At 45.1% G+C, this 27,624-nt stretch overlaps 1 protein-coding gene across 6 annotated transcripts in view; it reads left to right on the top strand.

Moving 5' to 3' along the window:
• Nucleotides 1–27,071, top strand: part of CFLAR (CASP8 and FADD like apoptosis regulator) — a 54,340-nt gene extending 27,269 nt beyond the window's left edge. For all 6 annotated transcript variants that reach the window (XM_008258954.4, XM_017343028.3, XM_017343027.3 and 3 more), the window contains 7 exons: nt 1,404–1,539; nt 2,368–2,453; nt 5,546–5,600; nt 8,683–8,729; nt 9,451–9,532; nt 18,097–18,607; nt 21,077–27,071. In XM_008258954.4, the coding sequence (XP_008257176.1) occupies nt 1,404–1,539; nt 2,368–2,453; nt 5,546–5,600; nt 8,683–8,729; nt 9,451–9,532; nt 18,097–18,607; nt 21,077–21,215 (1,056 nt within the window). In that variant the 3' untranslated portion in view covers nt 21,216–27,071. The remainder of the gene's footprint in view (nt 1–1,403; nt 1,540–2,367; nt 2,454–5,545; nt 5,601–8,682; nt 8,730–9,450; nt 9,533–18,096; nt 18,608–21,076) is intronic.
• Nucleotides 27,072–27,624: the final 553 nt, after the last annotated feature.

The following is a 27,624-nucleotide window of genomic DNA, read 5'->3' as shown; positions in this document are numbered from 1 at the left end:
TACTTTTACCTTTCCATAATCCCCGAGTCAAATGAGTTGGGATGTTCAGCCTCAGTTAAAATATTTTAGGAGCTGTAATATGGGAATTTTCCTCATAAAACTTTTCTCCCAGCTTTTCACATCCTCTTTTCAGGGAAGACTTTATTTTTTCAGTGGACTTACCTTTCAATTTCATTTCCATAATCTTTTGAAAAGTTTTATCTCTTTGAGAGGCAGAATGACAGAGGGAGAGACACACAGAGAGATCATTCATCCACTGGTTCACTCCTCAGATGCCCACAACAGCTAGGGCTGGGCCAGGCAGACACCAGGAGCCAGGAGCTCCATCAGGGTCTCTCACAGGGTGCCAAGAACCCAAGTACTTGAGCTGTCACCGTCTGCCTCCCAGGTATGTTAACGGGAAGCTGGATTGGAAGGTAGAGGTGGGAATTGATTCTACACAATTTGTTTTTTTAAGATTTATTTATTTATTTGAAAGAGTTACAGAGAGGCAGAGGCAGAGAGAGAGAGAGAGAGAGAGGTCTTCCATTCTGCCGGTTCACTCCTCAATTGTTCACAACAGCTGGAGCTGAGCTGATCCGAAGTCAGGAGCCAGGAGCTTCTTCTGGGTCTCCCATGTGGGTGCAGGGCCCAAGGACTTGGGTCATTTTTTTTTTTAATGTTTTTAAGCTTTTTACCCAGTGAGAGAAATGCATAGTAGAGTGAGGGCTCTACTTAAAAGAGAGAGGGAAATCTAGATTCATACTGAGTACCAGGAGCCGGCCATGTGGAGGAGCATGCAAGCCAGGGAGCATGGGGCAGGTGGCCCAAAGGCCATGCACTGGGCCATCTTCTACTGCTTTTCCAGGCCACAGAAGAGAGCTGGATAGGAAGTGGAGCAGCCAGGACCTGAACTGGTGCCCATATAGGATGCCAGCTCTGCAGACCGGGGCTTTAACCCACTACTCCACAGCGCTGGCCCCCCTATACACCTTGATATGGGTTGCAGGCAATCCAAGCAGTGACTTAACTTTCTGTGCCACAACACCCACTCTCAGGAGGAGGTCAGCATTTTCCATGTAGTGCAAGCCTGACATTTTAGAAGAGAGTGAACTTGGGAGGATTTTATTTTATTTTTAGTCCTACTCTTTCACCTACTCCCTTAAGACACAAAATGGCCCCCTAGGTATCTATCCCCAACCTAGAAACAGGCTGATGAATGAACACGTCATCATCACTTTTCTGAGCAAAATTCAGGAGTGCTTTGCTCATGGCAGATCTGTCTGGTTTAGGATCTTGAAGGTCACTGAAAGGGGTCATCTTCTCGCAGTTTCTCACTTTATAGCTCATGGGGCTTGGTGGTTGCATTTGGGGCATTTTAGTCAGCTCTACTGACATTTGTTTCTTGGTGGTGGTTTTCTTAGAGTTTCTTGGATCTTGTGATTGAGTTGGAAAAACTAAATCTGGTTGCTCCAGATCAACTGGATTTATTGGAAAAATGCCTAAAGAACATCCACAGAATAGACCTGAAGACAAAAATCCAGAAGTACAAGCAGGCAGGTAAGGAGTTTTGGCCTCGCAGTGGTCTAAAGTATGTCCCCTGTGTACACTTGATATGGTTGGTTGAGATTCATTTGTTGGATGGCTGTGTGGGTGTATGGGATGGAACATGAATAGCCCACTGCCCCCTCTAGCCTGTGGCTGAGAGATCACATCCCTCTCGATCCTTTGTGTCCCAGGTTGGCTGACACTGCTGCCTCTCACCATGACCACAGAGTCTCAGCCCTCTGCGAATTGCCTCCAGTCAGTTCTTAGCATTCTGTTTTCTGCACAGGCAGGCAGAACTGTGGACAGTCAGGGCTTTTAGATACTTGCTGAACCCTACTCCCTTGCTCCAGTATTTGTCCTGATGATCACCATCCAACTCTGGGTAGAGTCACTGGGATTCCACAGCAGCCCTGCATATGCCCCAACTTTTGTAAAACTTCCTTATGGAATAGGGCAGTGCTGATTTTTCCCTTGATAAAGAAGACCAGACTCACGTTGGCCTTCCTGCTAATATAACCCAGCCCCATTGTCTTTTAGCCTCAGCCTCAGCTTGGGCTCTGTTAGCATCTCCCCGCTACCGTAGCATCATGGCTGAGACCCAGTGGTCTACAGCACATTCCCCCACCCACACACACACTCTAGATGACTGATAAAAAGGTCAAGAACAGGAGTGGCATTTTTAGTTCATGCGTGATGACTGGTATTTTTAATTCAGTAAGGTGGCAGAAGGTTTTGGGTATTTTCAAAAATGGTGATTGATGTCAGATTGAGCTATTGTTGTAGATTCACTTGAGAATAATCTATAAATCTTAACTCAAGACTTCTCTTCTGCTTTTATAGCTCAAGGAGTGGAAAGAAATTATACGAATGGTTTCCAAGCATCTCTTCCAAACTTGAATCTCAAAGATTTTTCATATAACTTACTGGTGAGTCTGGAGGAAACTTATGGGATTCCAGCACCAACCAGTTTCAAGCTTTCTTAAAAATCTATGTATTCTCACAGCATGAATGTTGTTTTAGCTATCTGAACCAACTGTGGTAGAAATGTATGTTTGTTTTAAAAATATATGTGACTTCTCTTTACAAAGCTTGTACATATTCCTTGAGATATGTGGAAAGTATAGAGAAATACAAAGAAGGAAAATAAGTCAACTGTGTCCAAAAGACATACGCAAAGACAACCACTATGAATGTTTTGTTGTATTTTCTTCTGGTCTCTTTTCCATGTATGTTTGCATGTGTGTCTTTCCGTGTGGTTCGACCTTTGTTTTCACTGTTCATTTTTTCCTTTGAGTATTTAACTTGTTAAATAAAAATAGATATAGGACATGCCTACGGACAAAGATTCAAAAAGTACCAAAAGAGCTCTTAGTGAAAGTATGTTTCCTCCCTACTCCTGTTGTGTTAATTCCCAGTTCGTTTCCCCAGAATCAGCGTTGTTGCCCAGTTTCTTCTGGAACCTGCCAGACATGGTCTGAGCTCAAGTCTTTTGTTTGTGATGTTTTCTTTTGTGCAGATGGTAGCACGCCATATGATTCATATGCAACTGTTTCTGATCATTATTTTGAATGACTGCATGTGGGTCCATTTCTTAGAAAGAGTACACATGTGTCTAACCCTTTCTTGTTGATGCACATCTCAGTTGTTTCCAGTGTTTTGTTACTATAAAGAATGGTGCAAAATAAATATCCTTGTACCTATATCCTCATGCATTTGCTTTTTACTATTTTAAGTTAATTTTTTCAATTATTTCAGCAAAAGTGATTTTGCATTGAGCAATGAAAGTTTTTTTTTTGATTTATAGACATAAGCATCACAGTCACTTATGATTGTTGTGTTACTATTAGGTACTAACCAGATGTCATCAGAACTTTTCTTCTGTCCATCTTCTATCTTCAGAAGTTATGTCTTTGTGTCAATGTATCCTTATCCCTGCAGAAAGGTGTTTGGAATTTACAGTGAGGACTTAGGCCAGAGGGCAATTTCATGGTTATATTATAAACTCTTTGATAAAATGATATGATGAAAACATTAACTACTCCTGTCCTATCAGTAGCTTCCTGGAGAATATGAGCTATAAAGGATACCACTGAGCAGTAGAATTTCAAAGACAAGATGATGGGAGGGATTATATTGTCCAGTGCTGCCCCAACAGAACCTTGTGACTGTCCACTTCCACCACAGGCAGAGTAGGTGCCAGCCCATCCATGCTCTACCACGACACAGCCAATAACCTGTGTACGAGTCAGTGATGCCTTAGATCGACTGTTTATTTTTTAAAAATAAAACATGCTTTATTTTGTCTTTTTGAGTCCCCATGATACCAAATTGTGAGACAAATCTGGATTCAGATTCGGGTTTTCTGAGTTTCCTTTGCTACTGTCTATCTGATAGAGATTATGCTGTCATTCTTAGTTTAAAAACTGCCACATTCTTACTTTTGTGTTTCTGTTTTGAAAATAAGTTGAGCATACTCATCATTTCTGGGAATTCAGATGCTTCATGTACCAGTTTCTCCTTAAATTTGCTCTATTTAATATGTGACCCCGATCATCGCTTCATTTAACAAGCAGGCACCATGGCATATGAATTTGGTGACTTTCTCGCAGGATTTAGGAGATGAGTACCTAGATGTTAATTCATACAGCACTGTAAATGCCCTTCAGAAATTACAGTGGCAACACATGACACAGGATACCAAGATATTATAGCGTAAAATAGTTGTATGATGCTGAAACATAATACCTTTAAAATGTAGCTTTGATTTGAAGTTCTTTCTTTTGGATAGTGTGTAGAAGTGAATGCATATCCACGTGGGAGACCAGTTTCTAATATGATGAGTCTCTGGCTAAGTCTCTGATTATTAGTAAAATTAAAAGTCAACTTTTATGTTTTTCTTTAGACACACGGACTTAGCTCCAGACACAGGTTACTAGGTAGTGCACATCTCTCTTTGGTTAGGATAGCAACAGAGGAGAGCTGCCATGTGAAAGCTGAGTGTATCAGAGAGTTAACTGTGCGTGGTATGTGTGCCTATCAGTGGAGAAGAGAAAGGGTCCATTCAGTCTTTCCATCTCTGATGGATTCCCCTCTAGCCCTTGGAAGTCGTTTATCAGTAATTCTTGATTATCAACAATCAGGCCCACATGTGGCTTATGTGTGGCTAGGCAATTATAGAGAAAGTTAGCTGGACACTTATTTAAGTGCTTCTGTGTGCTTGGCATTGTGGTGAGTGCTTTGTGCACATTTAATCCTCACAAAATGTCTATAAGATAGATACTGATGGTCACAATGGCCCAGGCCAAAGCTAGGAAGGAGCCAGGAGCTTCTTCCAGATCTCCCACATGTGGCAGGGGCCCAGGTACCTGGGCCATCTTCTTCTGCTTTTTCCAGGCCATTAGCAGGGAGCTGGATCAGAAGTGGAATAGCCAGGACTTGAACCAGTACCCATATGGGATAGTGGCATTGCAGATAGGACTCTACCTGTGACGCCATAAGGCCAGTACCTGTTGTCTTGATTTCATAGATAAAGGCACAGACTCAGAACCAGAAATAACCTGCTCAAGGTTATATACTTAGTAAGTGGCAGAATCAGGAGTCAGAGCCAGTCTGGCCTACAACCCCTACTCTTGACCATTCGTATGTTATCCCTATGTTAAAGGAATACATTGATTCAGTCTCATGCCCTAAATGCTTCTTCCACTTTGGAGCTATTATAGCTACTATACTATAACACTGGGTTTCATTGAGTTGTTTTGAAACATTCCAGTTGCTTAACATGTCTGTATTTTCACTGAACTTTTGCTTTTTAGAAGAAGAGTTACTTGTTTGTTGGCAATGTGAGATGGACTTGGGGTGTTAGCAGTACTTGCTATTCTTTGTTAGATAATTTAACTGTGGAGGTGATATTTTTATGTTTTTCTTGAGCAAGAATCCTATTGAGATATTTAAAGAGGTGTAATATAGTGTGCCTCTGAAAAAATTAACAAGCAATGTTCCTCATTCTTTCTATTTAAAGTTCCAGAATGGGAGAAATAAAGACCAAAGACTTGTGGAACGACTTGGCATTCCAAGTAAGACTGACTTTCATTTGTATTCACTTCTTCTAAATGCTTGATAATTCAAATACAAAACGTTGCCTTTTTATAGTTGGCCATTATCTACATATTGTATTCAAGCCCTCAAAACAAACAGTTGAATTCTTCACACTGACATTCCTAGATATCTATGGGATGAGCTTATTTAAATTGGAACTTTACATTGGAACTCTCTGCCTTATTCTGCCAGCTTCATCATCTTGACTATATTCCTAAGAGATGTGACATTTATTCCTGGAGTGAAGCTATAACCAGATTATGTTAAATATTAACCTAGTCATGATAATAAACTGTGTTAAACCAAACACTGAGCATCAGGAAGAAGGAAGGGCAACAGGTTCTCCTGTAAGCAGTCTGGATACTTTATAGATGACATCCTCCTAAAGAGAAAGAAAAAGTACAACAGAAAAACCTGGTCATTTCCACCTGTATGATCTCTGTCTTCTCTGTTAAAATGTCAGTGTGTGGTTCCATGGCACCATGCTGTAAACACTATTTCTTTGGCATGTCTTGAATCCTCAGAGTTTGGGCCGAGTCTCTGTCTCACACTGATGGGGCAGAAGGTGTGCTTCAGAGTGCCAGAAAGCTACTTACGAGGCCAGAGCTGTGGCATAGTGGGTTAAGGTGCTGGTTAAGTCCTGGCTGCTATACTTCCGATCCAGCTTCCTGCTAATGTGCCTGGGAAAGCTGAGGAAGATGACTCAAGTGCTTGGAAACTCCTGGCTCCTGGCTCCTGCCTGGCCCTGACCATTGCAGCCATTTGGGGAGTGAACCAGAGGCTGGAAGACCTTTCTCTCTGCCTCTGCCTCTCCCCCTCTGTAACTCCACCTTTCAAATAAATAAATAAATCTTAAAAAAAAAAAAAAAGGAAAGAAAGCTACTTACCTGCATTTGCCTGGACTTGGTGTATTTACTAATAAAAGAGCCTTTGATAACTTGGCCATAATCTCAACAGAAGTTTAAAGTAATCAAACCAAGTATTCCTATGAATTTGGATTTGCAAATATCTTTCAATGGAAGGATCATGCTGGTGGTAACTGCAATTTATTGAGCTCTTGTTAAATACTTTAAATTGACAAAGATAAGTCACATATTTTGTGTTTTGTTTATTCTACTAATACATGGGATTATTAAAATATGAAAGATAAAGTGAAATGTCCTCTTAATTCTAAATGTCAGGGATAGTACCTGTAGACTTAATGTCTAAGCATATATATGTATGAGTATATGCACACAAATACATGTTGTTTTTTTTTTTTTCAAAGATTTGTTTAGTTGAAAGAGTTACACAGAGAGAAGGAGAGACAGAGGTCTTCTATCTGCTGGTTCACTCCTCAGATGCCCACAATGGCTGGGGGTTGGGCCAGGAGCCAAGAGCTTCACCCAGATCTCCTATGTGGTTGCCAGGGGCCCAAGTGCTTGTGCCACCTTCAGCTGATTTTCCCAGGCCATTAGCAGGGAGCTGGATCAGAAGCGGAGCAGCTGGGACACGGACCAATGCCCATATGGGATGCTGGCATCACATAGTTTTACCTGCTATGCCACAATACTGGCCCCCAAATATATATTTCCAAGTACATGGAATTAATATTATACGTATTACCTAATGATCCATCCTTCACTTAATATACCCTGTATCTATTTTCATGTCAAATACATAAAGCTCTCTCTTATCCTTTTTAACACTATATAATATTCCATTTTATAAAAAATGATTTATCTATATGAAAGGCAAAGCTATATATAGAGACAGAGAGAGAGAGAGATCCTCCAATATGCTGATTCATTCCCCAAATGGCCGCAGTAGATAGGACTGTGCCAGGCAAAAGCCAGGAGCCTGGAACTCCATCTGGGTCTCCCACATCTGTGGCAGGGGCCCAAGAACTTATGCCTTCCTCTGCCGCTTTCCCAGACACATTAGCAGGGAGCTGGACTGGAAGCAGAGCAGCCGGGGCTAGAACTGTGCTGATATGGGCTGCTAGTGTTGCAGGCAGCTGCCCAACCTGTTATGCTACAACACTGGCCTAGGGCAATATTCCATTTTATGTGCTATAATCAGTATTCGGTTTCATGTTGGTGGACTTTTAGGTGATTTATAGTTTGGGGCCATTATAAACAGTCATTCAGTAGATATTTTGACTTACGTTTTTGCACTCATGTTTTCTTTTCTTAGAATTAGCTTCTAGAAGCAGAATGGTCATTGAAAGGAGATAGCCAATTATCCCTTAAAAAGACTGCTTCAACTTACACCAGCATTACTATGTGAAAGTGGGCATTTTCCCTGAACTTACCAGTATGGGCACTTCCTTTGCCTGTCTTTCGACATGGTTTCTCATTTTTGCAATAATCTTGGAAGGGAGATACTGCTGTTTCAGTTTAGAGGTTAATAATCCCCTGAGACTCAGGGAAGTAACCTCTCCCATCCCCGAGCTCGCCAGAGACAGCACTGGAGTTTGAGCCCAATCATTTATGACTTCAAAACTGGTGCTTCCTCCGCCTCCCTGGGCTCATACAGTCATGACCTCGACCTCACCAAATTTGCTTTGGGCTCATCTACATTTGCCAGGCTCACTGCTCTCTCACTTGCCGCTGGCGCTCTTTTTACGATCCTTCAGTGTCCCTGGGCTGTGGCACAGCGGCCTTCTGTTCTAGGTGGCAGATGCATGTGCACAGCCCCTTCTCGCACTTTCCAAGGCTGTTCCCCTGAGACATTGTCTTTGGTTGCAGCCTCTGTAGTGAGGTTAGTGCGGTCTCCCTGCCCATTAAAAACTCACCAGCCACCTACCTAGTCCTCATCTGGGGTAGGGAAAGGGAGAGACTGCTTTCACTTGCATTTTTTTTCCTACGCAGCCCCTGGGTCATGCGGGGATTTTTATTTCCTTATCAGTCAGGTTCTTCAGTTTCTGGTTGGAACCTTGGGGCTGAGGGTAGCTGGGGAAAGAAGAAATGGCTACAGGAAAGAGAGGGATGAAAACCTGCAACCCAGAGAACCTCGGCCAGCCTGGGTGTGGGCCTCGGCCTCCTGCAGCTTCCTAACTGGCTGTCCTCTCCCCCTCAGGAGCAGTGAAGACGTCCATCCAGGAATCGGCAGCCTTCATGCCTCAGGTAGGGGATCCATGAGCTGACTTGGCCCTGTGTTGTATGCGTGGTTGGGGGCGGCGAATGCTGACTTCTTTAGAATTGTCTGTCCCTTGAGAATTCTTTGTGATACCGACACTCTAGGAGCATGGTTCTCTGGAGAACTCACTGAGCAGGGAACCTCGAGATGTGAAAGTGCATTTTTTTTTTTGCAATCAGTGAACTTCGGAACACAGGAAAATTCCGAAGCGGCACTTCTTGTCTCAGCCCATAAGCAGGGAGTGTGAGTGCCCAGCCCATAAGCAGGGAGTGACAGGACCCTGAACCTTGACGTGTTCTGGGCTCTCCTCAGCGCAACGCCTCTTCTCTGTAAGAGGCAACAGAAAGCCTCCTTTTGTACTCAGTTGGAAAGATACCGCTTGCGTTACCTCAGGTTACCATGGAGACAGAAGACTCGGCTTTCTGTTTCAAATTAATTTTATTCCACAAAGCAAGGGTATGCACTGAGAGACTGCAGTGTTCAAGAAACTGGAACAGTTTGTTTATCGTCAACACATGACCTCACTAGAGGACACGCTTGGTATTAAAGCGAAATGTCAGTCGTGCTGACTTCGTGCTGTATGTTCTCAGTGACTCACCTGCCAAAGGCATCTTTGAGGAAATCCAGTAGAAGAGCTGTTCTATGGGCGGGAAGGTACAGGAACAGAGCAGTACCTAAAGGTTTAACAGTCCCTGCCTTCCTTTCCAGCACCCACCAGAAGAGAGATACAGGATGCAGAGCAAGCCCCTGGGGATCTGCCTGATCATTGATTGCACTGGCAATAACGTAGGTACGTGTGGAGGCTGCCCCGCAGGAAGGCACAGCCCAGCAAGCCGCATGCGATCAGGGTGCTCCACGCTGGCTGCCGTAACACACCACACCAGGCTGTGACGTCTGTTCCCTCACTCATGATGTCACAGCCCAAGATGGACTGCATGTGGGGCCCTTTCTTCCATGTGGCCATTCCGTGGCTCTGTCACCTTCTGCAGGGCCCTCTGCATCTGGCTGACGGATGATGGAAGAGAGTGGGTAAGGGCCCCATGATGGATGGATTCCAACATGTGGTTGGAACTCAGTCGCGTGTCCCCAAGGAACTTCGGTGGACACGGATAAGTTGGTCTAGCTGAATGTCAGGAGAAAGAAGCAGAGTTGGGGAACACGTGGCACGGTCTCTGGCCCATGCTGTGTGCTGGGTGAGAGTTTGTGCACTGTGGTCTTGTCTTCCACCCTGGATGCTGTGTCAGGGTAGAGTCCTGGGACCCAGGGGACATTCACAGTGTGGGAGGCACACTGACTTCAGGAATTCTCAGGCGCCCCTTGGTTTCGCCTGTGGACTATGAAGGTTTTCCTGGGGTATGTTAAACATGCATGTTCACTTAGACAGATGTGTGCTTGGGTATCGTCTGCTCCACGTGTCACTTGGTTTTGCTGTCCTTTACTTTGTTTGTTGGCTTGAGTCTTTCTATCAGTCTGTCTCTGTTGTCTGGATCTGAGTTGATTCTTTCGTTTGGTTGTATTTGGATGCCTGACTTAAACTAAATCATCAGTGAGAATAAGAGCTTAGGTGTGCGGAATAACGTTTAATTATTTAGCCCTTCATTAAAAGGATTGATCATTGTATTTCCACATTTTTCTAATTTTTCAACGGTCTCTTAGAGTGAGTCAGAAATATCTTTCAGGCTCACTTAAAATATTGCTGTTAGGAGTTTTATAAAAAGAGTGCCAAAGAGAAGGTCAAATTAGCAAATATGAGGCTGAATTTCCCAGGATTTCAGCTATGACCCTGCTCTCACACCCTATTTTTGGATAGTGAGAAATGCTGTCTCCTCAGCTTTAGCAACGTGTCCTTTCTTTTAACCATTAGTGCACAATGAAAATGGGGAAGTGTTTTCTCAATGAGTCACTTCCTCTCTTAAAAGAGATCGTGTATTTGTCCTCCACTTCTGATGGTAGTCAGTTTTGTTTCATTCACCAGTGGACATGGTGCTGTCGTATTTATATCTATTGTATCAGGAGAATCAAAAGATAAAGCTGTCACCTGCTGTGAGTCACAAAACTCCATCATTTGTGGCTGAAATCCAGGGTCTATGCTTGCTTTCCTTGCTGGATTGTGAGCCCCTTGTGGGCAGGGGCTAAATGTGTGTTTCTCTCATTGTAAGAGCAGGGGCAGAGTTGGGACATGACAGCACGGGTTTGGCTCACAGCTCTTCCGTGTCCTATCTTGTGACTTTGGGTGACTTCCCAAGCCTCTTTGAGGCTCAGTTTCTCTTTGATAAAGTGGGTTGATAATAGGCCCTACTTTAGCAAGCCTGGGCAGAGTGAGTCCATATTTATAAAGGGCTTAGAACCATGTTTGGCACATCATAGTCATGTACTAAATGCCAACTAACATTATTTCCTGATCTTGCTCATTTAATTTTATTTTTGAAAATCTAATCTATTTTCAAAATCTAGTTTAGATTTTGAAAATCTAAACTAATGGATGTTCCCATCCACTAGTTTACTCCATAAGTATTTGGCAATGACTAGGGAAGCTGAAGCCAGGAACTAGGAATTTAATCCAGGTCTCCATATAGGTGGCAGGAACCCAACTACTGAAGTACCACTGCTGCGGCCTAGGGTCCATATCAGTAGGAAGCTAGAATCAGGAGCTGAGCTGGGACTTGAACCCAGACAGTCCCATGAGGGATGCAGGTGTTCCAGATGGTGGCTAGTTCGACCAATAGTTCTACCGCCTGCTCTTGCTTGTTTGGTTTTGGTTGCAAACCCTCAGCAAGAACTCAGTGTGGCTTTGTCTTGCTGCATGGAATCTGCCCCCAGACAAGTGAGGGACCAGGAATCTGAGGATGGAGGTGAGTGCCATGTCCCCACAGTCTGTGGCACACTGGAATGGAGATGATGACTTGAGAGATAAGTAAGAAGGGCAACATTCTGGGGACAATAGCTGCCAGTCATCAGTCTGGCAGAGGAGACTCCAAGTAAAACACCTGGGATGCAGGGAAAAGAGAACTGATAAGGAGAGGAAGATGGAAGAGGGGAGTAGAATTGGAGGTGGAGTTTGGGCCCTGTGTCTGTCTTTGGCCCAGGGTGTGAGCAGGTGTTGGCTGCAGATGTGCGGCTCCCATGGCCACTGATGTGTGTCCACGTGGGCCCTGACAACGAGAAGGGCGGCTCTAGGCAGCAGGTCCTTCCTGGTTAACAGAGCCCTTCCACATTCAACATGGAGGATGTTCAACATGAAGATGGAGTGCTGGGCAAGAGTGGGCCCTGAAGGGGCTGCTGGGTGCTCAGCACTGCGTCTCCCCTGGGAATCAGGGTTCTCTAGACTCCACCCCTTTCTGTCTCAGGGAGCAAAACAAATAGCTGGGCTTGAGACGTCTTGTAAGATCTCCCAGGCTCAGGTGGCTAATCAACAGGTGAGAAAGGAGACAGTGCATTTTCACTCCCATTGTGTCGCAATTCTCAGGCCAGAACTCCCCAGTGCAGCCGCCCAGCAGGGGAGTGTTAATGATTATGAAGTGGAAAGATAGAGGCTCCTCTTCCCACACGTGTCCCCCCCCCCCCCCCCCCCCCAGGCCTCTAGCTCTTGAGTTTCCTCTCCCAGGGATTTGTCCATGGAGGACTCTGGCTTGGAATCCTGTTTTCGGTGGAAAGTGCTTGTTGTTCCACGCCACACTTTATTCCTTCTTTTTCATCTTATCAGCAGTCGAGGGCCTCACCTGAGTGATTATGTGGTGTTTCCTCTATCTGTGTAACTTTGCCATCTGGTTAATGTTGAATATTCGGGAGGAGTGCAGGAGTCAGATAATGAAGAGGCAGACAAGATAATTGCCAGTTAAAATAAGGAAATGAAAGAAACTAGCAGGGGTGTGAGAAGACTAACTTGGAGGTGGTAATGATCAGAGAATATGAATTATTAAAAATCTAGCCATGGGGCTGGCGTTGTGGCACAGCCACCTGAGATGCTAGCATCCCCTGTGATCGCTGGTTCGAGCTACTTCCGGCCCAGCTCCCTGCGAATGCGCCTGGGAAAGCAGCAGAAGATGGCCCAAGTGCTTGAGCCCCTGCCACCCACATGGGAGACAGATGGAGATCCAGGCTGCTGGCTTCTGCCTGGCCCAGCCCTGACCATTGCTGCCATTTGGGGAGTGAACCAGCAGATGGAAAATCTCTCTCTCTCTCTATGTGTGTGTGTGTGCTTTTTGAATAATAAAATATATTTTTAAAAATCTCCCATGTGCTAGGTACTTTCCTAACTGCCTCACATGAATTCTCTTTTAGTCCTCATAGACAATACTACAAGATAGGTGCTTGTGTCCATTTCCAGCATGGGCAAGCAGAGCAGTGAGCTGCCTCCCCAGCGTCTCTAATACTGAGAGAGCTGGGAGTCCAAAGCTCGTCTCCAAACCTATGCTTTTAGCTACTTTGCTTTAATGTAAATTCCACAAGGCGGGTGCATTTTATCCGTGCCTTACACATTGTGTCTCCAGGAGCTGGCACAGAGGCATTCAGTACATATTCATGGGTAAAAGAGTGAATGAATCTGCTCTCCTTGTAGCCATACATTTCTTAAACCATTCCTTTTGATCTTTAAATTTCACACACTCTCTTGTACCTATCTTCTCCTTCTCTCCTCAAAGAAAAAAATCATACCTCTATATTTTAAAAAAGATTTATTTTTATTTGAAAGACCAACTTAAAGAGAGAGAGAAGGAGAGAGAGAGAGATCTTCCATCTGCAGGTTCACTCCCCAAATGGCTACAATAGCCAGGGCCAGGGCAAGCAGAAGCCAGGAGTCTAGAACCCCATCTGGGTCTCCCACATGGGTAGCAGAAACCAAATCAGTTGGGGCATCTTCCACTTCTTTCTCAGGTGCATCAGCGGGGAGCTGGCTAAGAAGTGGGGCAGCTGGGACTCCAACTGGCACCCACATGGAATGCTAGTGTTGCAGGCAGTGGTCTAACCTGCTATACCACAACTCTGGTGCCTAAAATCAAACCTTTATTCAAAGAGTCTGCAAATTCCCTAATGTTTATAGGTTTATCCCTTCCTTTGTCCAGTAAGTGTTTATTGAGCATCTGCCTTGTGCAAAGTAAGGTTGGCTCTGAGTGAAGCACATATCAAAGCAGTGAGGCAGAGCCTGGTGTCAGGGCCATGTTAGGAGGGTAGGTATGGTTATTCTTTGGTGGGTCCTTCTCAAAAAGAATCCTTAGAGAGCTTAGGAACCCCTTCTTGAGGCAGACATAAGCACTCGGGGATTTGGGGTTAATGGTCTCAGTTTGGCAGAAGTTAAAAACCAGTCCTTTGTGTGCCGTGTTTGCCAGTCACCCAGCAGACTAGGCCTGTGCTGGCCCATGTGTGCGTGCCAGACCTTGTAGTCTTGTTAGGAATGTGGAAACCAATGTCTTACGTGCCTGGCAGATGGACTTTGGAGCTTGGCCTGAAGCTGTGGTGGTTTTGGAAGCTTCCAAGTAAAAGATGATGTTTGCAGATTGTATGAGGAAGTGTTTTTTTCCTCATTGGCTATTTCTGGAAAGCTTGAAAAATTTCCTGTACTTTGTACACAGGCTAAGACTTAGATTTTTCTAGTAGACATTGCAAATTTCCATTAGCTGATTAAGTAAATTTCACCATATATATATATATATTTAAACATTTATTTATTTATTATTTGAAAGGCAGAGTTAGAGAGAGAGAGAGAGAGAGAGAGAGGTCTTCCATTCAATGGTTCACTTCCTAAATGGCCACAATGGCTGGAGCTGAGCAGACCCAAAGCCAGGAGCCAGGGGCTTCTTCTGGGTCTCCCATGTGGGTGTGGGGGCTCATGCACTTGGGCCATCTTCTACTGCTTTCCCAAACCATAGCAGAGAGATGGGCCACAAGTGGAACAGCCAGGACTCAAACCAGTGCCCATATGGGATGCTGGCACTGCAGGCAGAGGCTTTACCTGCTAGGCCACAGCGGGAGCCCCTCAACTTCATCTTCTATGGTTTTTCAGATTTATTTATTTATTTATTTATTTGAAAGAGCAATAAAGAGAGGGGGAGAGACAGACAGAGAGATATCTTCCACCTGCTGATTCATTCCTCAAATGGCCACAAGGACCAGGGCTGGGCCAGGCCGAAGCCAGGAGCCAGGGAATTCTTCCAGATCTCCCATGTGGGTACAGGGATCCAAGCACTTGGGCCATTCTCTGCTGCTTTGCCAGGCACATTAACAGGGAGTTAGATTGGGAGCGGAACAACCAATGGGTACCTGTAGGGGATGCCAGCGCTATGGGCAGTGGCTTAACTGGCTACTGCAAAATGCCGGTCCCTGCTATGCTTACTAATCTACTGAAAGGTCTGAGAATTTTCCTGTAAAGAAACTCCTTTTGGCCTTGTCACCCTTACATTTCCCATATACCTTTTGACCTTGGGACCACGGAGAATATCCTGCCCACCTTGTGTTCTGCTCCTGTGCTTGGTAGTGACTCCAGCTGGGTTCACGGAGGATACTCAGCAGATGACTACACATGAACTGGAGCAGCAGCCCCCCTTTCTCATTTCTCCTGTACCCTTATTTAACTTTGATAGAAAGCGTCAGCATACATGTGCCTTCATTAGACCAAAATAAATTCTAAATTAATGAATGAGTCCATGCCAGCTCATGACTGTATTTGGCTTTGGCAGTTTTACCTCCATAGCACCCAAACCTTTGAGTAGCACTGACCCTGCCCTTTCGCTAATAAGCCCTGTGCTAACTACAAGGCTGGATGTCCCCTCTCCCCTACCATTTCACCCAGTTATTTTCCAAAGAGTAGTTGAAACTTACAGAATCGGGGCTGTGTTGGGGAAGGGGTTTCCAGGGTGTGTAGAAGGAGAAGTGGGACTTGCTGCAGTCTGTTCAAGTTTTATTTTCCCTACTCAGCACCCACGTGTTTCTTCCCCTGTGTGTGGTCACGGCCATTTTCGGTCATGGTTTTTGGCTTCACATTCAGCCTTAGTCTCCCTTCTCCCCCGCTCCTGTTTGATCAGGTACGGATTTTTCTTCCTGGGACTTCAGAGTCCCATCCCTCCTTAGCCTGCCTCCTCAGGGTCACTCTCCTTCAAAGCTCAGGCAAGTTCAGACCTAGGAGAAGGGGCTTAACCCCAGCAGCCAGGACTTCAATTCAGATCTTGTAATTCTGAGACTGGTTCCTCTTTCGCCCTGTGCTCACTGCCTGCGGCCAGGGCCTCTCCAGCCAGGACCCACAGGGAGCCCAAATAAAGCAAGGAGCCAGAAGGGCCTGGAACGTGCTTGTCCCGTCCGTCCCTGCACACCGTCACAGAAAGGGAGACCCTGGTGACTCTTCCCTTCAAGGGCTTCGGTCAGGGAGGAAAGAGAGAGTTTGGAGGAAAGTGAACCAGACCCAGATAACCAGGAAGCCAAAGAGCTTTGAGCCTGGTGTTTCCCTGTTTGCTTCTGCCCCCTAGAGGAGAGAATATTACATGGTCCTTAGACGTGTTGAGCCCTGCACAGCAAAGCAGTAGTGACGGGAATGGTGTCCCAGTTCTGATTCTCTCATTGTCCTGTAACCACCTGAGCATGGGACTGGCCAGTGGAGCCCTCAGAGGAGATGGCTGGGAGACAGTGCAGCCAGGCCTTTTCTACCCCAGGGAGAGTTCAGGAGGGCGAGGGTGTCACTTAATAGGCTGTCAGCAACCTGTCAACCCAGTCCCCCATTTCCTTATGATGCTTGTTGGTTATAGGTGTACAGATGCTAGCACCTTTTTTGTGTCTCTTCATTATTACTCGGTGTCATAATTCCATTTTCTTCACCCTTAACTATGGGCCAGGCCAAGGGGCACAGGACAGAGCCTACCTGTAGACTTAGATCGTGCTGATTCTCATTTTCCTTATGCCAGGAGTGGTCACAAGACTTCCCCAGTGAGTTCCCTACCAACCACTGCCACATGGAGTGGCTTTATTTGTGCTGTTGAATCCTCAGGGCATCTCGTGGCATGGTTGTCATCACTTTTATCTAAATCTGGGCGATCCCCTTTGGGAAGGTCGTGCAGCCCACAATGTGTTCAGGTCGGCACTGGAAGGCAGGTGTGTGACTCAAAGTCTGCTCTTTCTGCTGCCTTACACTTAGTCCTTTTTCTGTGGCCAATAGCACAGTACTGCAGACTGGGGAGGCTTGAATGAAAAGAGTTTCCTTTTGGCTCATGGTTCTGGAGGTCTGAGGTTGAGAGGCCACATCTGGTGATATCCAAATGGTAGCATCCTGCCTCTCAAGGCAAAGTCAACCCAGGATTCATGGAAACTAGGAGAAGGGCCTCTGGGGGAAGAATAGGGGATCTTGGCCAAGGCCACACTGCTTAGGTCACACTGCATAGGTCACACCGGGAAACAGGTCATGAGAGAACTTGGGACTCTGGAAATGGTCACCACTTAGATCCAGGAGTCCCCGTCTCATCCCACAGCAGATGGAGGTCAGGGAACGCGTGCGTCTCCACCACTACAGCCATTGGGACCTAGGCTTGGAACTGCAGTCCGCAGACACACCCATCTCTGCATCCTTGGGTGTTGCATTAATTTGAGAAAGCACCTTTGGGAAAAAATCCCGGTTTGTTCTGACTGGAGAGAAAAAGGTTTTGTTCTGCCTTGGCTTGATGGACTTAAATGTGCGCAATCTTTGCCGAAGGCCAGGAATGGTGATGGTGTCTGGGGATGCAGGTGCAGCAGGGAACCGATCACGGTCGGAGAACTGGGGACGTGAAAGTCAACATCTTTCTTCCTCCTCCCTCCCTGCCTCTCTCTCTTTCCCTCCCTCCCTCCCTTCCTCCCTCCCTCCCTCCCTTCCTTCCTTCCTTGATATTATTTATTTATTTGAAAGTCAGAATTACAGAGAGGGGGAGAGAGAGAGAGAGAGAGAGAGAGAGAGAGAGAGAGAGAGAGGTCTTCCATCCATTGGCTCACTCACCAAATGGCTACAACAGCTAGAGCTGAGCTGATCTGGAGCCTGGAGCTTCTTCCTGGTCTTCCCACATGGGTGCAGGGGCCCAAGGACTTGGGCCATCTTCCACTGCTTTCCCAGGCCATAGCAGAGAGCTGGATTTAGAAGAGGGGCAACCATGACACAAACCAGCGCCCATATGGGATGCTGGCACTGCAGGCAGTGGCTTTACCCGCTGTGCCACAGCACTGGCCCCAACATTTTTCACATTTCAGGTTGATTGTGTCCCTCCTACCCATTTCTCAGGCCCCCTGTACATCACACAAAATCAAAAACAGCTTAACTAACGGAGATGGGTCCGAGCCTAGGAGTCCCCTGCAGGTCTTTTTCTCTTGCCTCACTCTAGTGTTGTTTTCTGTGTTTGTTTTCTCCAGAGGCTCTTCAAAACACCTTCGCTTCCCTGGGCTATGAAGTCCAGCCCTGCTCGGCTCGCCGTGTGGATGACGTAATCCGGACTCTTGGCCAAGTGGCCTGCATGCCCCAGCACCGAGACTATGACAGCTTTGTGTGTGTCCTGGTGAGCCGAGGATGCTCCCAGAGCGAGTTCGGAGTGGACGAGAATCACTCGGGGTTCCCTTTGCATGGCATCAGGAGGATGTTCACGGGGGACTCATGCCCTTCTCTCATAGGGAAGCCAAAGCTCTTTTTCATTCAGAACTATGTGGTGTCAGAGGGCCGGCGGGAAGACAGCAGCCTTCTGGAGGTGGACGGGCCGGCAGTGAACACAGTGGAAGCCAAGGCCCCGCAGCCGAGACCCTCCATGGTTCACCGGGAAGCTGACTTCTTCTGGAGCCTGTGTACTGCGGACGTGTCCCTGCTGGCTCGGTCCCCTGGCTCACGGTCCATGTACCTGCAGTTCCTCTCCCAGAAACTGGGCCGAGAAAGGTGAGCCCCGTGGAGGTGGCTGGTCCTGCACCGTGTGCTTATGTCTTGCTCACACCGCTATGCCGTGCTGATGCCCTTCTCTTCAACGAGAAAGAGGGATTTTTCCTTCCCCAGTGGGATTGCCTTAGGAATATGGTGTGGACGTGGCTTAACTTATGAATACGTCATGTAAGTTCGTAGTTTGGGTATTTTTCTTCAAAATTAAAAAGTTAAAAAAAATTTGGGAGGCAAAGAGAGAGACAGATATTAAGAGCACTCCTATCTGCAAGTTTCACTCCCCAAATGCCTGCAACAGCTGGGATTGGGCTGGCCTGGGCTGAAGCTGGGAGCTGGGAATTCAACCCAGGCCCCCCATGTGGGAGGCAGGGACCCAATTACTTGAGTCAACATGACTGCCTCCCAGAGTGCACACGCGCAGGAAGCTGGAGTTAGGAGCAGAGCCGGGACTCGAACTAAGGCGCTCTGATATGGAATATGGGTATCCCAACCCGTATTTTAACAGCTGGGACAAATGCCTGTGCCCAGATCAAGACATTTTTAAATTTTTTTTATTATGATAAAAGCAATTCATATTCCTGGTAGAAAACATTCCTAAAACATAGATACTGAAAGCAGAATGTGACAAGCAGTTATAATCCTACCTAGTCGAACTAACCTCTCTTAACTAAGCCTTCTAGATCTTTTTGTGGATACCTGCACAGATATAATTATGATTTTAAAGCCCAAGTGGAATCGTGTTACTTCACCACCTGCTTTGAGTTTGCTTATTGGTTACATCACACACATCACAGGTCAGATTTCAAAAGCATCCTTTGAATGTCTCCAGAGTAACCCGTGACACGACTATAGCTTAATTTGCTTGACCAGTCTTCAATTGTCGGATAGTGTTTTGCCGTAGCAGAGAGCTGGGTCAGAAGGGGAGCAGCCGAGACGTGAACCGGAGCCCATGTGGGACGTTGGCAACGCAGGCGGCGGTTTCACCCACTACGCCACAGCGCCCGCCCCCAAGTCTTGTTAAACACAATAGTTCTCCCGCCCTCTTTCTGTGAGGTCTCACTCTCTGTGGTTTCGGTTAACTATGGTCAACCTCATGAGGCCTGAGAGTATTGAATGGAAAATCCCACAAAGAAGCAACTATAGGCTTTATTTTTTTAAAATTATTTTATTTTATTTATTTTTTATTTAATGAGCATAAATTTCCAAAGTACAGCTTATGGACCACAATAGCCTCCTCCCCCCCGTATCTTCCCTCCCACCCACAATGCTCCCCTCTCCCACTCCCTCTCCCCTTCCCCTTCACATCGTGATTAATTTTCAATTATCTTTATATACAGAAGATCAATTTAGCGTATGTTAAGTAAAGATTTCCACATTTTGCTCCCACACAGAAACACAAAGTATAAAATACTATTTGAGTACTAGTTATAGCATTAATTAAACACCTAAGAGTAATTGTGTATTAATTACAGAGTTCAACCAATAGTTTTAAGTAGAATATAAAATGCATCTTTTGTATTGTTGTGGCTTCCCCCCCGACCTCCCTCCCTCCCGTGGCCCTCCCCTCACCACTCCCTCTCTCATCCTGCCTTTCATCACGTTTCATTTTCAATTACCTTCATATATTGAAGATCAACTTAGCAACTATAGGCTTTAAATGACTGATTATAGCATACTGTTATAATTCTTTTATTTTATTATTAGTTGTTGCTAATCTCTTATTTTGCCTTATTTATAAGTTAAACTTTATCATTGGTATAAATGTATGTGTAAGACAAAAACGTGGTATACACAGTGCAGGGTTTGCTACCCTCTGTGGTTTCAGACATCCACTGGTGCTCTTGGCTTGTGTTCCCTAGGGGATGAAGGGGGACTATTGTACACATTTTTAATGTTACTAGAAAGAATATGTCAATGACCTGGTTTCCATTTAAGCTGACTGAAGCCACATGTACCTCAACTCTCAGGTTAATTGGCTTGTTTCATTGGTTCCTAACTACAATGTAAAGCGTCTCCAAGCTACTTATCAAGTGCATTCTGGCTGTGGCTGTGAGGACCCCATGAATGACCTTGTGGCCTTCTCTCCCCAGTTCCCCCAGGTGTGGCATGGCAGGAATGGGGAGCCTGTAAAAGGATCAGCCCAGTCCTCCAAGGCAGATCCTCCGTGGGCCAGGGGAATTATTGCCTTTTACATCCATCATGCATTTGTGTAAGTGACCCAGGCTGGGTATCACCTGGCTGCTGTGTCCACAGAGCGAAACTCAGCTGCCCTTTGGGGACACAGTCTGTGGTCCTTGAGCCAGAGTGATGTCAGTTGTTGAGATCATTCACAGAGTGGCTTCTAGAGCATTTAAAAAGGAACAGTTTCAAAAAACTTCACGCACGTCTGTTGACTCATTTCACCCTAATGACAATCTGTCTTCTCGTTGGTATTTGCATGGCATTAAAGCTTCCCTTTCTTGTTGCCTCCAGAAATCGCCCACTCCTGGATCTCCACGTTGAACTCAACAGCAAAGTGTATGATTGGAACAGTCGCGCTCCTGCTAAGGAGAAGTACCACGTCTGGCTGCAGCACACTCTGAGAAAGCAGCTCATTCTTTCTCACCAATGAAAAGCCAAAAGCTGTTCTTAGTTCCATGTCCGAGAGAGAGAGAGAGAGAGAGAGAGAGAGAGAGATCTTCCATCCACTGGTTCACTCCCCAAATGGCTGCAACAGCCAGTGTTGCGCCAATCCGAAGCCAGGAGCGAGGAGCTTCTTCCCGGTCTCCCATGTGGGTGCAGGGCCCAAGCACTTGGGCCAACCTCTACTGCTTTCCCAGGCCATAGCAGAGAGCTGAATTGGAAGTGGAGCAGCTGGGACTCAAACTGGTGCCCATATGGGATGCCGGCACTGTAGGCGGTAGCTTAACGTGCTATATCTCAGCACCCGCCCAATATATTATATATTTTTAAAATTGGCTTTGGCGGATGTGCATCTGTGTGCATTTATGTATGTTTTGCCACAGTTGTGTCACTGCGGGTTAAAAGAGTGGAAGGGCAGTTTTCAGACTCCATGACCAGATATTCCTACTTGAAAAGTTTTTTTTCTGTTGTTGTTTTCATGTAGGAAGGACCCTTGAGAGTTCCTTTACCTGTAGCCTACAGACATCAGTAGGAAGTAATGTGTAGCCTACAGACATCAGTAGGAAGCCACTATATTTATTTATATTATATTGTACTTTGATGTTTATATAAATTGCCAAGAAAATATAAATAAAACTTAATAAATTTCACAGATTAAACTTTTGTTTATAAATATTGATGGCAAATGTAATGATATACTTTATTCATTCATTCAAAAGCACAAGGCTAGTATATTGGATTTTCTTAAAGGTCTTAAACACATTGCATATAGATGGATGCATTTTTCCAATGATTACCTAATGATCAATACATTTGGTTACCAAAGTAAGTGTATACTGTGTTTGGCTTTATTTCTTAATTTGCTTTATAGTCCTATTCTTTTGCAGGTTTACATTTCAAATTCTCTGAGGTTATGGCAGGCAGGAGTTGATAGTCTATAAACCAGAGATTAAGATACAAAATGTGATTGAATGTGTTTTACAAGTTGGCTTGGCTGAGTCCATCATCTGGTTAGATGAGCTGCTAGATTATATCCGTTATCTTGGGAGCTACCAACTGCTGAAATTATCCACTTTGACCCATCAGATATGCTTTATTTTTTTCCTGACCTCATTTCTCTCATGTATTTTTAAAAAGATCTTATTGCATATGTTTGAGGCTTGCAACATGATGGTGAGAGATACACAGATAGTATCTGTATAGTATCTGCTCCAGTGGGGAAGCAGATCACTTTTCTATCCTCTCATATCATTACTTCCTTGTGACAAGGACACCTGAATTCTATATAACAAGAATCCCTAATCCCATACAATTTTATTAACCTTAGTCCTCCTGTTATACTTTAGACCTTTAAACTTGTTCACTTTATTTGTATGTATTCTTATCAGAGTCTAACCTCTCTACTTAAAAATAAAAAGTAATCATATGGTCTTTTGTATTGTCTGAGCCTTGAATTCTGAAAATCTTTCACATTATGTGCACCTTCTTGGCTCTGCATGATTAACTCTTCTATCATTCAAAGTATTTTAGATACAAGTAATGGAAGATGTAACACAACACAAAGATCTATTTTGAATGTTTGTTTAATCTCATTAACCAGGAAGTCCAGTGGTAGGGGGTAGTTGCTTTGTTGGTTAATTTATTGGCTCCGGGCCGGCGCCGTGGCTCAGTTGGTTAATCCTCTGCCTGTGGCGCTGGCATCCCATATGGGCACCAGGTTCTAGTCCCGTTTGCTCCTCTTCCAGTCCAGCTCTCTGCTGTGGCCCAGGAAGGCAGTGGAGGATGGCCCAAGTGCTTGGGCACCTGCACTCACGTGGGAGACCAAGAGGAAGCACCTGGTTCCTGGCTTCAGATCGGCATGGTTCCAGCCGTGGTGGCCATTTAGGGGGTGAACCAATGGAGGGAGGACCTTTCTCTCTGTCTTTCTCTCTCACTGTCTATCTGTCAAAAAAAAAATTATTGGCTCCAATGATGTCATCAAGGACTTGATCTTTTTCACCTTTTCTCTCTGCAACCACATCATCTTGGCCTTTGTTTTCAGTCATCTAATGGCTGCAAGACGGTTATGGGTCCAAGTATGACATCCAAATGTCAGAAGAGAAAGCATGTCTTCCTTCTGTCTCAAGCTGAAAGGAAAATTTCCCCAGAAGTGCTCTTTCCCTTCACCTCTCATTGGCTACAGTCGCAAGATGTGTCCATCCTTAAACTGGTCACGACAGGGGTTGTGGCATGGTTGTGCTTGGCTTATATCAACACAGATTCAGTCCCTTGGAACTGAGGAGAGATTCTGTCTCCCTGAGGTGCAATGGTCTTCACAAGCTGGGGTCCTGTGGGGAAGTTTGAAAAAGTGGGGTATGGCACCTGCTGTGGGGTAGACAACCATAGTCGTCCCAGAAGGGCGAGAACACCGAAACATTGATTAAACTGAAGCACACGATGATTTTCCCAACTTGCAGAGGAAATCAGCAGTAATACCAGGTGCAGCATGTGAACAACCAGTCTGATGATCTGGTGTTCTTCAGAAATTAGAACAAATGTTCGTAATGTGCAGCATGCATTCCAGGGCAGGCATCCTACACCTCTCCCTGCTGTTTGTGAAGGTCATTGTCCTACCTTTCCAGGCCCATCCTCTCCCTGCTGTGGCCCGTGGCCCATACCATGCCTTATCCCATCTGCCTGGCGTGGGGAAAATTTAGAGCTTGGCAAATGAGCATCTTTGTTGCCTTTCCTTCCCTCTTTTTACACAATCATTTTGAAAAATTATGTTGTATTGTCTATTTCTTTACTTTTTGCCACTTTTCTTTTTTGATGTTGGATTCTGCTGTTTTTATACCATCAAGCATCAGGCAATCCCCCAATCCCAATGAGAAGACTACTACTTGTAATTACTACTTGTAATTCTTTGTGACTTTTGCTCACTAGCATGTGGTATGGTGTGGAGGGAAGAGAGGTTGTGGTTTCAAGCTTAGGCTGACCCTGCCTCCCTTGCCTACCTCATAGAATTGTTCTGAGGATGAAGTGAGAGATTCTTTATGACTATGTCTTGCTAGACCATGCCATTAACCCACATTCTGGAGGGGCTGCTTTGGAAAGGTGGAATCAAACATGGCATAGCAGATAGGATTTGGGTATGTTGAGATGGAATAGAGAACGTGTTGTGAGAGAGAAAACAAGTCAACTGAGGGACAAACAGCAATACAGGGCAAGCTGAGGAAACCTTGGGTGTAACTTAGCACGTATGAGGAGGTGTGAGTAGGAAGGTATGAGTCGCAGGCTGAGAGATGGCTGGAGTCAGAGGGTGGAGTGCCCTGAAGGTCCCCATCTTTTAACTTTAGCCCGTCTTCATGTAAGTTATTTTTCTTATTTTAATAGTAGAATCTTCGATTCTTTCTTTGCTTCTTAAAAATGCATTCATTTATTTGATGGGTAGAAAGAGAGAGCGAGAGCGAACTCTCATCTACTGGTTCACTGCCCAAATGCTCACAATGGACAAGGCTGGACTGGGTCAGAGCCAGGAGGTGGGGAAGCCAGGAGCTCAGTCCAGGTCTCCCACGTGGGTGGCAGTGAGCCAACTATTTGAATCATTAGCTCTGCGTCCCAGGGTCCCCATTAGCAGGAAAGCTGGAATCAGGAGCCAGAACCAGCAGTCAAACCCAGGCCTTCCAATGTGGGACACGGTGTGCTAGCTGGTGTCCTAACTGCCGGGCCAAATGCCTCCCTCCTCTGGAACTTTCTCTAAAGCTTTTGTACATGAGCACTTGATGATTAAAGGCTCTTCTTACTTTTCACTGAGCATAGTTTTTAATTAAATATTTGAGATAAACTTAGAATTACATATAGATAAAATAATGAGTAATCCAGATTAAATAAAATGTTCTAATATATATATATATACGTATATATGAATCATATCATTTTAAGAGGCAGTACTCCTAAATAGTCATGTAAAAGAGATGAGGGGATGAAACTATTTCAAACCTCACAGTAGCCTTCCCAATAACTAGGCAAATGTTCAGATGAAAGATTCACTAACTGAAGTTTTATGAGTGGACAGTGAGAGAGAGAGAGAGAGACAGAGAGAAAGGTCTTACTTTTGCCGTTGGTTCACCCTCCAATGGCCGCCACGGCCAGTGCGCTGATCCGAAGCCAGGAGCCAGGTGCTTCTCCTGGTCTCCCATGCGGGTGCAGGGCCCAAGGACTTGGGCCATCCTCCACTGCACTCCCGGACCACAGCAGAGAGCTGGCCTGGAAGAGGGGCAACCAGGACAGAATCCGGTGCCCCGACTGGGACTAGAACCCGGTGTGCTGGTGCCGCAGGCAGAGGGTTAGCCTATTGAACCGTGGCGCCAGCCTGTAGCTGTCAAAATTTTATATCCATACATAAACATCATATATACACATAAAGTTTATATAGTATATATAAAATAAAATGTTATCTAAAATGAGAACCTATATCAGCTGAGCTATTTTCCGCTTATTTTACGTGAGCTATCTCATGTAATCCTCAAACCAGCTTTATGAGGTAGGTGTTACTGTCCTCATTATTGTATTAGATGAAGAAAATGAGGCAAAGTGATATTGAGTAGCTTACATGCGGTCACCTCGCACCAGTATGTGAACTCAAGCTATGCAGAGTCTTTTCACTACACTTCGAATCACAATAACCAGTTCTTGGGGTGACTTCTACAAAGCATGTTACAGCACAGGAGATGCTCATACAATAATCTTCCCAGGACAAGCACCAAATACCATATCTAGTATGTTTATAGTAAATGTCCTTAAAATAAAAATGAAAAATTTCTTTCCTAGGAAAACAAAGTCTACAAGGCTGGCAGAAGTGTAATGGGTGTTTTTGCTTTTCTTTTCCAAATTCTCGTCTCTGTATTTGAGGATACTGCTGCCTATACCAAAGCCAAGCTCCTTCCATTTGATTCTGAGTGTTGGGGGCTTGTTGCTGACGAAGCCCCCTCTCTGTTCTTAGGTTCCAGTTCATTCTAGCTCTAATCTCTTCCATGAATTGGCCTTGGTGGGGGTCTTGTGAACATTTCTTGTCTGCAGCATTTGCAATGGAGCCTTTTCTCTTCCCAGACTCTAGCAGCAATTTTTCAGGATTAAGCACGTTTCTTGTGCCACCAAGAGGTCAGACTTTAAGGTCAGCCTTGTCAAATTGGCTCACTTTCCCTACTAGCCACTCTTCCTAGTTCTCTCTAGTCATAGAAACGCTGGCTTGTAACTGTGCACAAGGCCCTGCAGAATACAGCCTGCTTGCCCAAACCTCAACTTGTAGTGAGATATGGTCATAGGACCAAGTCCCGGCCAATAGCACTTAATCAGAAGCATCACATGGCAGCTTCTGGTAACTGTTTCTTAAAAGACAGCTGTTTTTTGCCCTCTGCTCTTCTTTGTCCCTTCCTCCATCCTGTTGCCTAGAAGGTGGAGGTGATGGCTGGCATTCCAGCTGCCATCTTGAAATGCAAAGATAGGTGCCATACTGTAGGGATAGCTGCATGGTGAGTAGGAAGAAGCTTTGTTGGATGATGGCATGAAGGCAGCACACCTGCCTCTGGACTTCTACAGGAGAGAAAAACAGTGGGGGGTTATATTTCTCTTAACCTAACTAGTCCAACTGATATTGTTGTTTGGTTAGAATGTATGAAATATTTGTGCATGTTGTAAATTTGAAAGAAAAATTTGTCTAGGGGCTGCCATTGTGGTATAATGTGTTAAACCTCTACTTGCAATGAGTGCCAGTTGTGGCCATCTGGGGAGTGAACCACTGGATGGAAGATCTCTCTTTCTCATTCAAGTCTGCTTTTTAAATAAATAAATCTTTTTTAAAAATCTAGCAGATTATATTTATTTTTCAATTATTTTTAAATGTGTGTGTACTTAAAATCTGAGGTAACCTAAGTATTTAGCATGCATGATAACATTTTTATCTCTTTATGGGCTGGAGATGATCAATTAAGACATTATAGTAGAGTTTAAAATGTGTCCACAAAGAAGTGTGACTGACAGGAAACTGTCATTCTAATGGAACCACTCAATTATAGATCAGCTTTTGGACTGGGTTTGTGGTGATGGCCAGTTCACAGTGAATAAGAGTTTGAAAGATAAATGTATCAAGTTGAGAATGAAGAAGTTACATGAACCCTGCACATGTGTTTCGTATGGTCAGGATGACTCAAGAGAGACCAGTGCTTTTCCATCCACAAGGCCTTGTTTCCCAAGCTGGTCCTCGCTTGCTTGCTGCAGCCCCAGTAGAGAAATGCAGGACTTCCAACAAGGCCATTGATGAAATGACTCATCTTCCAGCCAGGAAACCACAGGGTCTCCTCTATTCCCTGAAACGCTTTCTCTTCTTCCCTTTTTGGGCTACTCCAAAGCTACAGGGCCTC

The sequence above is a fragment of the Oryctolagus cuniculus genome, chromosome 3 (assembly GCF_964237555.1).
Source record: "Oryctolagus cuniculus chromosome 3, mOryCun1.1, whole genome shotgun sequence".
Taxonomy (NCBI): Eukaryota; Metazoa; Chordata; class Mammalia; order Lagomorpha; family Leporidae; genus Oryctolagus; species Oryctolagus cuniculus.
This window is presented reverse-complemented; position numbering and strand designations above follow the sequence as displayed.